At 40.4% G+C, this 15,712-nt stretch overlaps 1 protein-coding gene across 7 annotated transcripts in view; it reads right to left on the reverse strand.

Moving 5' to 3' along the window:
- CTNNA2 (catenin alpha 2) overlaps nucleotides 1-15,712 on the reverse strand; it is an 810,025-nt gene that overhangs the window by 535,295 nt on the left and 259,018 nt on the right. For all 7 annotated transcript variants that reach the window (XM_061583441.1, XM_061583440.1, XM_061583443.1 and 4 more), the window contains one exon: nucleotides 5,433-5,636. In XM_061583441.1, the coding sequence (XP_061439425.1) occupies nucleotides 5,433-5,636 (204 nt within the window). The remainder of the gene's footprint in view (nucleotides 1-5,432; nucleotides 5,637-15,712) is intronic.

Genomic DNA, 15,712 nt, shown 5'->3' on the forward strand with positions numbered 1-15,712 from the left:
TGTTTGATCTACAAAAATATAGAATCTATTAGAGGCTGTGCCCCACTTACCAACCCGCGCTGTGGTAACCCCCTAGAGCTTCCCCTTCCTACCCCAGGAAACTACTAAGCTCTCTTTTCACCTTCTCAACCCCCATTTGTGAAGCCACTTTTCTCTTCTGTTCTGCATCCCCACTATGCACCTGTTTTCACCATCACCCCCATGTCCATGACTCCCCCTCCCCCTACTTTTCTACAACCCTCTGTGTACACAGAGCACCTACATGGTACCCTCTGCCTCCTCCCACACATTGCAACTACTAAGCACCCTTTTTTTACCTTCTGCCCACTTGTGAAACCACAATTCAGCCCCTTTTGTACCTATTTTCATCTTCAACCCCATTCCCATGCCTCCAACTCCCTCCTTTTTTGCAACACCCCTTTGCCCCCTCATTTTCACACCTTCACCCCTTTGTCTTCCCTCCTCCCTCAATTTCTCAACTCCCCCTGCCCACAGACCAACCCCTACTTCCATGCCACCGCCTCCTCCCTCCTATTCTGCACTCCAAGTTTTACCTTCACCTTTTTTCACCTCTGTCCTTTTCTCAAATCCCTCCTGCACACACCACCCACACTTTCATGCCTCCTCCCCCTATTCTGCACATTAACCCCATTTTAAACCATTGCAGAGGTAAAGGTAAAGCAAGGATAGAGAAACACTGAGGGGGAAAGTGTTGGTTTTAAACAACAGGAAGGGTTCAAGTAAAGCAGCGATGGAGGGGGGAAAAAAGGTTGCCTTTGAAGAACATAAGAAGAGGCTGCTGGATCAGGCCAATGGCCCATCTAGTCCAGCATCCTGTTCTCAGAGTGGCCAGCCAGATGCTCATGGGAATTCCACAAGTAGGACCTGGGCACAAGAGCACTCTTCCCTCCTGCAGTTTTCAGCAACTGCTATTCAGAAGCATACTGCCTGCGACTGCAGAAGCAGAGCAGAGCTATCACGGCAAGCAGCCTTTAATGCCCTCATCCTCCATGAATTTGTGTAATCCTCTTTTAAAGACTTCCAAATGGATGGCCATCACTACCTCCTCTGGAAGGGAGTCCCATAGCTTAACTATGTGTTGCGTGAAGAAGTCCCTTCTTTTATCTGTCCTGAATCTTCAAGTATTCGACTTGACTGGATGTCCATGAGTTCTAGCGTTATGAGAGAGGGAGAAAAACTTCTCTATCCACCCTCTCCATGCTATACATAATTTTATAAAACTTCTATTATGTCACCTCTGGCTTGCCTCTTTCCCTAAACTAAAAAGCCTGAAATGCTGCAATGTTTTCTCATAGGGGAGTCACTCCATCCCCTTGATCGTCTTGGTTGCCTTTTTATTGAACCTTTTCCAACTCTACAATATTGTTTTTGAGGTGAGGCGACCAGAACTGCACACAGTATTTCAAATGCAGTTGCACCACAGCTTTGTATAACAGGATTATGGTTCAGCAGTTTTATTTTCAATACCTTTCCTAATGATTCCTGGCATAGAACGTGCCTTTTACAGAGCTGCCGCAGCCTGGGTCAGCTTCTTCATCATGCTATCCACTATGATTCCCGGGGTCTTGTCTTGGTCAGTCACTGCCAGTTCAGATCCCATGAGTGTATATATGAAGTTAAGATTTTTTTGTCCCAATGTGCATCACTTTACATTTCCTCACATTAAATTGTGTTTGTCATGGGGAGAGGCCCATTTGGAACTCTTCAAAATCTCTTTTTTGTTTTAACAACCCTGAACAATTTAGTATCATCAAGAAACCTGGCCAGCTTACTACTCAACCCTAACTCTAGGTCATTTATGAACAAGTTAAAAAGCATAGGTCCAATACTGATCCTTGGGGGACTCCACTTTCTACATCCCTCCATTGAGAGAATTGCACAATAGGAGGGGTTTGAGTAAAGCAAGGATGGAGGAACATGGGAGGGGAAGGCACTGGTTTTAAACAATGGGAGAGGTTTGAATACAGCAAGAAGGAAGTTTGGAAGGCTTTGCTGGATCCTTGTTAACTTTATGGTGTTTGTTTCTGTGTTATGCCCATCTCTGCTATTTCACCTTCTTAAAACTTAATTTTTTAAAAAACGCTTAAATGACCTCTCCTGTTGTTTTAAGCCACAACTTTTCCTCTCTTACCATCCCTCACTGTCCTCACTGCTTCAGTATTGTTAAAATATGCAGAGACATAGTTTGGAAGTCAGGACACATCCCCAGTTTGTTCCTCCCCCTCCATGTTTTCATGGAGATGAGGCCTACTCCTTCAGCACAATGCTATTCCAAGGCAAATACAGTATAGGAAAAACATATAACAATCCAATTTTTGGTTCATCCAGCAGAAAGCACTGTATTTGTTAGTGGACAGAAATATTAAATTAACCATTAAAGTTGCCTCTTTTGCATACTCTGCGGCCAAACTGAACGAAAATCGTCTTACAATATACAATAAAAATACATTATTATTTTTATCCATTTATTTAACAAAATGTATATACCAATGTATATGACAACTCCTCATGTGACAGAGCTCAGATAATTGTGACAGATGGACTAGATGACACCTCATATTTAGCCATTTAACAGAGAACTGAAGATCCAGAGGAAATCTTTTTTGAACCCAGTGACCCGTGAAACACATTTTGTAAACAGTGAGCTGTGCTATTTCTCCAAGGATACCTTTTGACACTATATTATATTGGAGCCTGTGTTACAACACAACCACCTCCACCTGGTCTTGTTGACATGCTTGAGTTCCCAGTGGAGATATAGGAACCATGTAACTCCAAGGTCTTCTTGCAGACCAGAAGAGAGCGAGAAGGATTTTAAAATATATGATTAGAAACACGCATGCATGTTAGGTTCTCTGAAGAGATATAGATTTGCCTATTTAAAAAAAAAAGTTCAGGATGATGGGACTTTGACAGAGAAATGAATGAATGAATTGCATTTGTATGGAATATGGATTTTTATCTATCCATACTGACGTTTATTTACCTTTCTGATCCATCCTGTTTTATTAGTATGCAAAGGAATATACACATTAGAACAAAAGGCTGAAAATTAGGAAGACCCACCCCTGGTTTCATTTGTTAAGGCAAAGATCTGTTATAGAGCCCACTCATTGAGGGGCCTTCTTGTCTCTGGGAAATTTGAGGCTTGTAACACTGCTGGTCTCCCCTGCTATAGAAAAGAAAGGTTATCACTCAGGTAGGAGGTCTCTGATCATTGATCCTCATGACAGGTCTCATTTATACAATTCTAGGGAAGGTGTCACTCTCTATGGCTCAACAATGCATGTTCAAGGTCAGTATGGCTGGTACAGCAACTGTGGGCAAACCCCTCTGCAAATCCCTTACCTCTGTGAGGTACTGTTTTAATATAACTAACAATATACACATGAGGCTGTACACCAAAATATATTTTTTAAAAATATTTCTCTGAATGTAACTTCGGGGGGGGGAAGCAAAGTTTCATAAGGCAGGGAAAATGTCTTCTGCTATCACAGAGGTGTACACATAAAAAATAGGCACTGCTAGTAAGACAACAATCCATAATCCAACCCATCTAAAGACCTTTTAAAGCTTCCACCAAAAAGAAGTAATTCCATAAAGTTTGTAAAGACAGCGATACCAAAGTAGTATATTTCAGATCGTCATAATCACCTGTTCTTTAACTCACTCAATTTATAGCTGTCACCTCAAGATAAACCTGCATCCACCTTTTATTGCCAATTGTACTCAAACACCTGACAAAACAGAGCAAGAATTTCAACCTGAAAAGAGGAGATTCCTTGAAGTCAGCACCATTTGACTGAATGATAAAAGCTATCTTACACATTAAAATACAGTTGCCTTCACCACACATAAAATAAAGCAACGGGAAGGCATGACACCTCTGTTTCTTTTTTATGTTGCACGTTTATTGATTTTTCACAGGAGGTATACAATAAATAACTCACTCTTTCATGAACCTTCACATCTCAAAGGAGGTGGGGGGCATAAGGACAGAGAAAGCTCAGTTTGTGATGCATTTTTTCACCACTAGACTAGACAATTCATTTTGATAAACACAGTCCAAAACTGAAAAGCATAAGGTCTCTCTCCCCCATACCCTGATTTAGGACATGAAATAGCATAATAGCTGTCCCTGAAATTGTCAAGGAAAAAGAGTCTTTGCAATATTGATAGATGCTTATTCAGCTCTCTGGAAATACATTCTATAGTGTTAACAGTGATTTACTTAAAGTAGAAAATGCCATATTATTCAGACAAATACAGCTCTTCATAAGCGAAGAAATTATTCTATAAAATACCAAAGGCTAAGTGACTGGTGATATTTTTATGTTGTACATTTCAGGAATGGAAATATTAGCACAAAATATTTGCCAAGCAACCATTAATTGTTCAAATCTAGAGGAACCTTGCTGTGATGTACCACTTAGTAAAAGGATATCCCTGGTATTGTAATGTGCAGCCACCCCAAATAACCAAGTAATGTGTATTTTGCTAGTAGAAATTGTGGTTCCTATGCCTAGACATTCAAAACGTTGTACTTAAAATATTTCACATATCTCACTGAATGCACTTGCCATAATGATAGAGATTACTCAGCACCTCCAGGGAACTTACGCAAATCACACTCATTTAATAGCTCCAATTAGACTGTTAGCAAACAGCTATCCTTCCTTTGTGGTTACACTTCCTCCTACACACATTCCCACATTTGTCATATCTGTTAATAATGGAGGAAATTATGCTTCTTACTAATAATTGGAGGTGATGGGGAGGGGGGAGAGAATAATAAAAAAGGAGGTAACAGTTTAAGGCCTTAACTTGACTTGCACATCTTCCCACTGAGTACATTTCCAGCAGCATTTATCCATTTTACAACAGAATTTGAGCTTTTTAGAAATACATGAGAACTGTGCAAGGTGTTCAGCCATTTAAGCAAAAGTGCCATCTTCTAATACAGTTCATTACAGACATTTTGTCAAAACTGTGTGCTGACAAGAGAAGATACATTGCTGATACCCAGTCCCCTTTCAGGAGATGAAAAAAAATTATACCACAAATGCATCACTATAGTAAACTTGTTTCTTAAATTTATAATCAGCTCTTACTCTGAGGTGCTCAGAAGTTTACACAAGATTCATGAGTGATAATCCAGGCATTACTTAAGGCCAAATCCCCATAGATGAACCTTAAGATGAAGCTTGTGTGCCTTTACATCATTCCCTGGAGGGATGGTCTTGAAGAATTCTGAACGCCAAATTCTTTACATTATTTAAATCGGCTGCCTTGGAAGGAGGGGGGTCAGAACTGCCAGGATCTAGCAAAGTATATACACCTTTGACCATGTCTACAGAATGATTTAACATTCCATAGAGGAACAAGAAATCAAAAATCAGAATTTCACTTACATTATTCATGTATTCACTAAGCAAGTCCTGGAGGGCCTGTCGTACAGCATTGCACTCAGCTACAATTCTCTCTCGTCGGTCATCACGAGTACAAGAGGAGTCTGCCATGAGTGCTGCACCACTGATAATACTCTCCAACCTCTCTTCAAGAGATGGTCGAAACCGGGCTTCACTGAATGTCATGGGGTCTAAAATGATCTTGTTCTGAAATAATAAAATTAAAAACACAAACAATTAGGAGCATGCTTGCATTTTTACTTGAGGGACTCTCAAATGCCAAGCCATAAAACATCATGTTCTGAAGGACTTGGTTTCAAACGACATTCTTTTACATAAAAGAGCTCAACAGTTATCAAGTGAAGGGGAGCATTGCAATTGCTTACAGCATAAAAATGTGACATTCAAAGGGGGGAAAAGTTATTTTTGCTGAATCCTACTTTTTGAAATGTAACTAACATCAGCAGCATTTGCATGCAATAAGCCTGGATATGCATGAGCAGCTTGAACCCACACGAAAGCCCTTTTCTGCTGCTTTCCTCATCCTCCTTTTGCCCAAGAGGCAAAACAAGCCAAGGTTCAATCCTTAACCACAGTTTCCTGTTACATGTCAACTTGGAAGCTACTGTTAATTACTTCAAAACAAGCCACAATATGAAGCTGTAGTTTAAAGCTGTTTTAATATCTTGGCTTGTTTGAAACTCACTGGGCATAGTTTTTGGGTTCACACATAAGCTATGGATAAATGCTGAACTCTGACTTGTTGCCACTTCAGTGAAAAGAGGAGCAAAGTGGTAATGTTGCCTAGTTGCAGCTGTACACATAAATATCCTGGTTTATTACACAGGATCCATGGCTTATATTATTGACTAAGAGAAAGAATAGAAAAGCTTCTTTCAAACCATACAGCAAAGCAGAGATTGGATTATCTTGAAAGATTTTGAGCTGGAAACAAATGCTGGCAAAATCGGATTACTGAATTGAACAGCTCTTTGAAATAGATTAGACCTTGTGCCATGAGCTCCTAATCACACTTATTCTTTACTTAGGTGTACAACGCAACAAAGTGATCCATTTACAGTTGAGACAGCACTGGGGAAATATGACATTGTATACCAATTCAACGCAATTTTTATTTTGGTCAGAACAGTTTCCTTGTTTTTCTGGCTTTGCTACGCTAAGGTCATTTTAGTGCCACGTTACTGCTCTCTATAGCCACCTGCAATTTAATTCCCAGTAGAGGCAGCAAGTCAGGATACCAGGTGGCACATTTCCCCCTTTTCAGAATCCTTCAACTCAATGATAAGGAGCATTAGGTCATCCATGGGTACTTTTCTAATTCATGGTAGTCTCTTTATAGTTCAAGGTGGCAGCTGCAAAAAAAAAAGTCATTTTGTGCTCCAGTCTTGCAGCACTTCACCCACACCACCAGCTGCTCAATAAAACAGGCTGAGCAAGAAGTGGCAGAGAAATCTGTATGCTGAAACTGTAGGTTGTCCTGTTCTCTGCAGCTACAACCTAAACTTTTGAGCAGAAGTCACATAAAAAAGGAGGAAATAAAATGAAATAGGAAGACTGAGAAAGTCATGAAATCAAACAGGTTGGCAAGATTTGCCATTTCAATATAAATTATACACCCACGATAGTGGCTGTATACTACAGTCAGCATGGATTTTTCATATTCCACAATGTTAAATTGAAAATACCCCCATGCCATTCTGATGCTTCCCATAAGTTTATTTCAAAACAAAACCTTACAAAACTTACAGTCCTGAACTCAGAAAGCCTTGCTTAACAACCCTCTAAATTTTCATACTGATACACAGAACAGTCAGAGAGAATCAAGAGTTCAAAGTGTAAAAAGACAGAGGGGAAAAACAGACCCCTTTTGGACTTTTTTCTGTCAGAGTTCTCATAATCTGTTGAAATTCATTAAAAATCAGCCATATATTACTGACCTTGCCCCATACTCTGACATTCATCTCCTGCAGTTTAAAAGTTAAAAAAAAATGCCTGGCTGATTTTTAATTAATTTAAGAAATTTAGCATTGAACTCAATGATAATGTCAGGCATGCTCAGTAAGAACCAACTATCAATGTTCGAAAAGCCAGACTCACAGCTGCTGGGCTTGCCTAATCAGGGGGCCACACCCACACCCTATGAACAGAATATCCAAAATACAACACAAGATAGTGCTGGAAGATGAGACCCCCAGGTCAGAAGGCACTCAATGAGCTACTGGGGAAGAACAACAGACAAGTACGAGTAGCGCTGTGACTAATGACGCAGCTGGGTCAAACCTGACGGGAAGCCCAGGGGCTGATGCGCAGAGATGTGAAAGGAGAGTCTGGAGTTGTACGACACACACAATAGGAACATGGAATGTGAGAAGCATGAACCAGGGAAAGTTAGAAATTGTCAAGAAAGAAATGGAAAGTATCAACATTACAATACTTGGCATAAGTGAATTAAAATGGATCGGAATGGGACATTTTCAATCAGGCAACTACAAAATATTTTATGCAGGAAATAAGAAATTATGAAGAAATGGGGTTGCTTTAATAGTAAGAAGTGATGTAGCAAGAGGAATTAGGAGCTACAACGCAAGGTCTGAGCGAGTTATATCAATGAGATTAAATGGGAAACCTATCAACATAACCATCATCCAAGTCTATGCTCCAATGTCAAATGCAGAAGAAGAATAGGAGAGATTTTACCAGAAGGACAGGAGGAAATTGATCACACACCAAAACAAGATATATGATAATCATGGGGGACTGGAATGCAAAAGTAGGGAACAGAGAAGAACTAGGAATTGTGGGGAAATGGGGCCTAGGAGACAGAAATGAAGCAGGAGAAAGATTTATTGAATTCTGTGAAGCCAATCATTTGTTTCTTGCAAACACATTTTTTGAGCAACCAAAAAGACGATTGCACACGTGGACATCACCAGATGATCAATATAGGAATCAAATTGATTATATAATTGGTAGCAGAAGACAGAGAAGTTCCATACTTTCTGTAAAAAACAAGACCAGGAACAGACTGTGGTACAGATCATGAACTGGTCGTATCGAAAATCAGAGTAAAGCTAAAGAAGAACAAAGCAATCATAATGCCAAAATACAATTTAAATAACATCCCAGAAGAAAATAAAGAACAAGTAAGGAACAGATTTGAGGCTTTAAATTTAGTTGACAGAGAACCAGAAGAACTATGGAGTGAAGTCAAGAGACATGATCAGGGAAGAATGCAAAAAGACAATACCCCTAGTTAAAAAGAAAGACCTCAATGGATGACTGAAGAAACTCTTAGCGTGGTTAAAGAGAGAAGGAAAGCAAAAGCAAAAGGAGATAGAAACACGGTCAGAACCCTAAATGCAACAATACAGAGACTAGTACGTAGGGACAAAGAGAACTATTACAATAGTTATTGTATAGAAATAGAAGAGGACAACAAAAAGGGGAGAGCAAGTGCCCTATTCCAAAAGATTAGAGAAATTAAAGGGAAATTTAAACCACAAGTAGGGATGCTGAATAATCAGCAGGGGAACATACTGACTGACCAAGATGAAATAAAAGGAAGTTGGAAGCAATACACTGAAGAACTCTATAAAAGAGATGCCAGGATGACAGATTCATTCACGAAGGAACCACATGACGAAGGAACCACATGATGAAGAACCAGAAATTTTAGAATGTGAGGTGAAAGCTGCTCTTAAAATACTTGGAAGAAACAAATCACCAGGAACAGATGGCATACCTATATAGTTGCTACAAGCTACTGAGACTGAATCAGTCCAAATTTTGACAAAAATCTGTCAAGAAATATGGAAAACTAAACAATGGCCCACAGACTGGAAGCGTTCAATATATATCCCAATTCCAAAGAAGGGGGATCTCAGGGAATGCAATAATTATCCAACTATTGCCTTGATATCCCATCCAGGTAAAGGAATGCTCCAGATTCTGCAACAAAGGCTCTTACCATATATGGAGCAAGAAATGCCAGACCAAGCTGGATTTAGAAAGAGGCACCAGAGATAATATCACAAACATATGTTGGATAATGGAACAGACCAAGGAATTTCAGAAGAAAATCACCCTGTGCTTTATAGATTACAGCAAAGCCTTTGATTGTGTAGATCATGAAAAACTATGGAATACTTTAAAGGAAATGTGGGTGCCACAGCATCTGATTGTCCTGATGTGCAACCTATACTCTGGACAAGAGGCTACTGTAAGGGCAGAATATGGAGAAATCGATTGGTTCCCAATTGGAAAGGGTGCGAGACGGGTATATTTTATCACCCTGCTTGTTTAATCTATATGCAGAACATATTATACAGAAAGCGGAAATGGACCAAGATGAAGGAGGTGTGAAAATCGGAGGGAAAAATATCAATAAGATATGCAGATAATACCATACCCTTAGCAGAAACCAGTAGTGATTTAAAACAAATGCTGATGAAAGTTATGTATGGATGTGAAAGTTGTTTGTCTTAATATATTTTAAGGTCTGTCTTTATGATGTTTTAAAGTGTTTTTAGCGCTTTTGTTTGCCGCCCTGGGCTCCTGCTGGGAGGAAGGGTGGGATATAAATCAAATAAATAAATAAATAAATGTTTAATCTATATGCAGAACATATCATATGGAAAGCGGGACTGGACCAAGATGAAAGAGGTGTGAAAATTGGAGGGAGAAATATCAATAATTTAAGATATGCAGACAATACCATACTACTAGCAGAAACCAGTAATGATTTGAAAGGAATGCTGATGAAATTTAAAGAGGAAAGCACAAAAGCAGAACTACAGCTGAATGTCAAAATAAAAAAAAGTAATGACAAGAGAAGATTTATGTAACGTTAATGTTGACAACAAAGAGATTGAATTTGTCAAGGATTATCAATACCTCGGCACAGTCATTGACCAAAATGGAGACAATAGTCAAGAAATCAGAAGAAGGCTAGGACTGGGGAGGGCAGCTGTGAGAGAACTAGGAAAGGTCCTCAAATGCAAAGATGTATCACTGAACACTAAAGTCAGGATCATTCAGACCATAGTATTTCCGATCTCTATGTATGGATGTGAAAGTTGGACCATGAAAAAGGCGGATAAGAGAAAAATCTACTCATTTGAAATGTGGTGCTGGAGGAGAGCTTTACGCATACCATGGACTGCGAAAAAGACAAATAATTGGGTGTTAGAACAAATTAAACCAGAACTGTCACTAGAAGCTAAAATGATGAAACTGAGGTTGTCAAACTTTGGACACATCATGAGAAGTCAGGATTCACTAGCAAAGACAATAATGGTGGGAAAAAAAGAAGAGAGTAGAAAAAGAGGAAGGCCCAAAAAGAGATGGATTGATTCCATAAAGGAAGCCACAGACCTGAACTTACAAGATCTGAACAGGGTGGTTCACGACAGATGCTCTTGGAAGTCGCTGGTTCATAGGGTCACCATAAGTCGTAATCGACTTGAAGGCACATAACAACAACACACCCACACCAGACCTTTATTTCACTTTAGCCAGTCAGGGCTTGGAAGTGTAGATTATGAAGAGTGCTGAGAGGAGACTCCTATTCCACTGACAGAGCTTCAGTGGCCAGAGCGGTTTAACAGTCAGCCACTCTGATTGAAGCTCTGTAAGGGGAATGGGGCATCTCCTAGCAACTCTCAGCACCCTTCACTAACTACACTTCCAAGCATTCTTTGGGAGAAGCCATGCCTGTCTAAAGTGAAATAAAGGTCTGGTGTGGATGTGGTTAGGGACAGCTTTGGTTTAAATTTGTGTAGGAGGTTACATGGGCCTGCTATAGAATAAAAAGATGGGGGAAACCCTGAAAAAGAATGATACTGTTCGCAATGTCTTCCTTTTGGAAAGGAAAGGGCCTTCCCTTCTGAAATCTCCTCCCCTCCCCTCCCTGCCCTCCTCCCCTCCCACCCCGCCCCCCAGGTCAGTTTCACTTATCCTAAGCATGATCGCACAGGAGTAAACCCTGCTGAATTTAAAAAGCATGCAAATGATCAAACCTGTCCTCCCCTCCTCCCTCCTATCCCCTCCCTCTTGCCCCTTGCCTCCCCCTTCCTTCACCCCTCCCTTCTCCTCCCTCATTCCCTTCCCATCCCCTCCTTCCCCCTCCCCCTCCCCCATGGTCAGTTTTACTTATCCTAGGACTACAACCTAGGAGACCAGGGTTCGGATCCCCATACAGCCATGAAGCTCACTGGGTGACCTTGGGCCAGTCACTGCCTCTCAGCCTCAGAGGAAGGCAATAACAACCACCTCTGAATACCGCTTACCATGAAAACCTTATTCATAGGGTCGCCATAACTCAGAATCGTCTTGAAGGCAGTCCAATTCATTTTCAAGCATGAATGCATGGGAGTAAATCCCACTGAACTCAATAAGCATGCAAATGATCAACCTGCCCTTCCCTCCTCCTCCCTCCCATCACCTCCCTTTTGCTCCTTCCATCGCCCTTCCTTCAGCCCTCCCCCTCCCTCTTCCAATCCTCTCCTTCCCTCTACCCTTCCAATCCCCTTTCCCCCTCCCACTCCTTCTGCTCCCCTCTCCCTCCTGCTTCCTTCCCTGTACTCCACCCTCCCCCTCCTCATCCTCCATGGTCAGTTTTACCTACCCTAGCCATGATTGCACAGAAGTAAATCCCACTGAACTCATTAAGCATGCAAATGATCAGACCTGCCTTTCCCCTCCTTCCCCTCTCCTCTCCCTTCCTCCTCCCTTCTTCCTCCCCTCCCCTCTTCCTTTTTCCTCCTCCCCTGACCACTCCAGCCCTCCCTCCCTCCCCCCAGTCACTTTTACCTATCCTAAGCATGATTGCATGGGAGTAAATCGCACTGAATTCAATAAACATGCAAATGATCAAACCTGTCCTTCTCCTCCCCTCCCCCTCCTGCCTGCTCCCATCCCAGTCCTCCCCTCTGCATTTCCTCCCCAATCTTCTCTTCCTCCTTCTCCTCTCCCCATTCCCTGTGGTCAGTTTCACCTATCTTAAGCATAATTGCAGGGGAGTAAATCCCACTGAAATCAATAAGCATGCAAATGATCAATCCATTCTCAGCAAACTTGCACAGGATCCCATTTCTTATCTCCCGGATTAAAAAGCAGGGAAATTCACTAATAGGCAAAAAACCTTGAGGTTTAAGAACGTACCAATAGCAAACAGATATTTCTATCAAACTTTTAAAAGCAGGGAAATTGGGCAGCTCTAGTGAATACACCAGGGGAACAGGAGACCTGACCTGCTCTCTGAGATATTGTACTGCCCTACAAATTTGTCAAAATGCAAACACAATTTGAGTTGGTCTTTCACAGTACAATCTACTTCCTGTTTAGCTTGGAAGAATTGGGTAACATATGCCTCTAAGCATATGGTGAGTGCTGGCAACACCTGCAATCAGCCCAAAGAACAGAAACAAGACATGGGCTGTGCTGATCTTGTTTATCAGGGAGGAAGCAACAATATTAAAACAGTTGATAGTTCAGATAGTCATTTTAAATGTTTGATTTACTTTGCAATTTTTGTGAAGTTTCATATAGTAAATTATTCTCTTTTGCTTCTGTTTCTGTGAATATGTGAAGTACAGCAACATTTTGCAATACTAAAAAAAAGCTCCAAAAACAATTGTGGAATAATGGCACTGACTGTTCTGCAGAATAGTTTCCAATGGACATGAGAAGTGTCTCAGTTTGCACAAGATCAAACAGTGGAAGGTGAAATATATTCTAGTAAAAGTCTAGGTTTGCTCTATGTTTTAATTGACCATGCCCACCTTTCCTTAAGTGGAATAGTTTAAGCATAGCAGGCTGAAAGCATGCATCTTAGCTAAGCCAAGTTTGTTTTTTCCCAAAAAGCTAGAATCATTGCTTAAGTAGCAACATGTTGTAATCAGTCTGATATTACATCAAACTGCAGCTTCAAATTCAACTGTTAATGCAGCCAAAATAGAAATAGAGCATAACCTCCAGTTTGAAACACAAAAGGCTGTCTTCACCGTATATGACATTGACCAATAAAGCCTTTGAAATTAATAAAAATAAATTTGACACAGGTTTTTAGAATAATGAGAGAAATATAATTTTCTAGGTTAGATTCTCTGTAGAAACAGTAGTAACACAGAAAAGAAGCAAAGTAAGAACACCAACAAACATGCAAAAATGGTAATTCTCCATCTTTGGAGATGGCAAGTGTTGCCACCACTCACCATATGCTCAGAGGCACATGCTACCAAATTCTTCCAAGCTACACAGGAAGTGGACTGTGAAAGACCAACCCAAATGGTGTTTGCATTTTGACCAATTTGTAGGACAGTACAATAGGGAGGATGTCAGGTCTCCTGCTCCCCTGGTGCATTCACTAGAGCTGCCCAATTTCCCTGCTTTTTAAAGTTTGATAGAAATATATGTTGACTACAGGTACATTCTTAAACAGCAAGGTTTTTTGCCTATTAGTGAATATTTAAATATTGTGCTACAGAAAGACAGGAAAAAGGATTACATAATGACCCTGATATCAAAGCTGGTACTCCACTTCTCTTTGGGTCTACCCACACATAATTTAGCAATCAATGCTAGGGAAACTTAGTGCACCTTCAGAACTTCTAACCAATGAGGATTAAAAGAGTAAGTGAACTGTGTTTTCTTTTTCAGTGCACTCTGTTTGGCCCTTCAAAATCACATAGCATGAATGGGGTAGAGGAGAGCTAGTTTCATAACTTCAACTCCTTTCCCTTACTTACACACACTGAGCTTAAGTTCTGAACAAATGTGACCATGTATGAGCTTTCCACACAAATTGGGAAAACTAAAAGGAAAACTAAAATAAATAAATAAAAGGTTTCTGACTGGATGTACAATTGGATGGGCTCTGTTCAGACTTTCCACTGAAACCACCAGAGGTCAGAATATTGGCCAATGTACACAAAAATGACAAACACTTCACATGTTCAACTGAGAAAAGTTTGAAGATCTAAACAGGACTATGTTGCTTGAGACTAAAATTGTCCACAGCTGAGGCTGTGTATCTTGCCCTCTAGTGATATTCATGTGTGGTCTCTCTTTCATGGAGAGGATTGCTGTGCCTCCTCAGAGTGAGACATACTAAGCATCACATGAAAAGGAAGTTCAACTCACCTCAGTTGCCCCCCCCACCACTTCCTGGAATCATAATTTTTCTGGTTTGTCATAATTATTAAAAAAAAAACACACCCTATATCACTCTCATAAGTATATTGTTTAAAATTGTATGGTTGAGATTTGTGTTACTACTCCAGACAAGAGGAGAGACAATCTCTTGAGAAAGCTGTGTTCTAATTCAAGAGAGTGGAAGAGAACAGCTTCACCTACACGTTTAGATGGCACTGTCCTACAGAAGATGTGAGTCAAAGGCAATATACTGCCATCTACTTCTCTGATAGTCTAGTTTGCATTATCACTTTAAACATCCCAAGGAAATAAATAAGGGTGGGCAAGCAAGTGATGGCATGCATTGGACTGGACACATCCCAAGCCATTGTCTCTCCAAGATCAGAGATGACTCAGGTCATTTCAAAGCCAATCTGAATTTGAACACCTGATCTCTTTACATAAATACACACAATACATTTGCAGAATCACACTGGTATTCTAGTTTTTGTAACGTCTTGCAACTGCCCCAACCTCAAGCAGCCAAACCTGTGAATTAAGGGGGGGCATGGGGACTCTCCTGGGTTGTGGGGATTCTTCTTCAGCTCAGATTTTAACCTGAGCTAAAGAAGAATTCAGGAACTTCATCTTGGTTACCACTTCTTAGCATCATGAACTCCTGAAACTAGAATTAAAGATCTGTGTCTAGTGATCCCATCTCCAGAAACTAAATGACAATCCTAAATTTGTATACAAAGGGGAGAAGGATACACACAGAAGATACTAGTGGTGAACAGCAAACATAATTTAACTTGGAAATATACTTATCTGGGCAGCCCTGTAAATAGTTGAAGTAGAAATTTCAAGAGCTTTTGGTTACATGCACACTGCTCTCCATCTCTCTTGCTTTCTAACTCTCTTTCACATACACACACTTCAAGAACAAATATTTTCCTGTGCTAGCCACTATCAGTCTATTTTGATAAAGTGAGCTAGAAATGAACCCTTCTATTCTAGCCTGACCCATGCAACCGTGTGAAAGTTGTTTCAAACGTTTTTAAAAATGGCCTTCTTTTAGTACTTATTTGTTAACAGGGGAATATAAATAAAAGATCTTACTTTCAAGTTAC

The sequence above is a fragment of the Rhineura floridana genome, chromosome 9 (assembly GCF_030035675.1).
Source record: "Rhineura floridana isolate rRhiFlo1 chromosome 9, rRhiFlo1.hap2, whole genome shotgun sequence".
In the NCBI taxonomy this organism is placed as follows: Eukaryota; Metazoa; Chordata; class Lepidosauria; order Squamata; family Rhineuridae; genus Rhineura; species Rhineura floridana.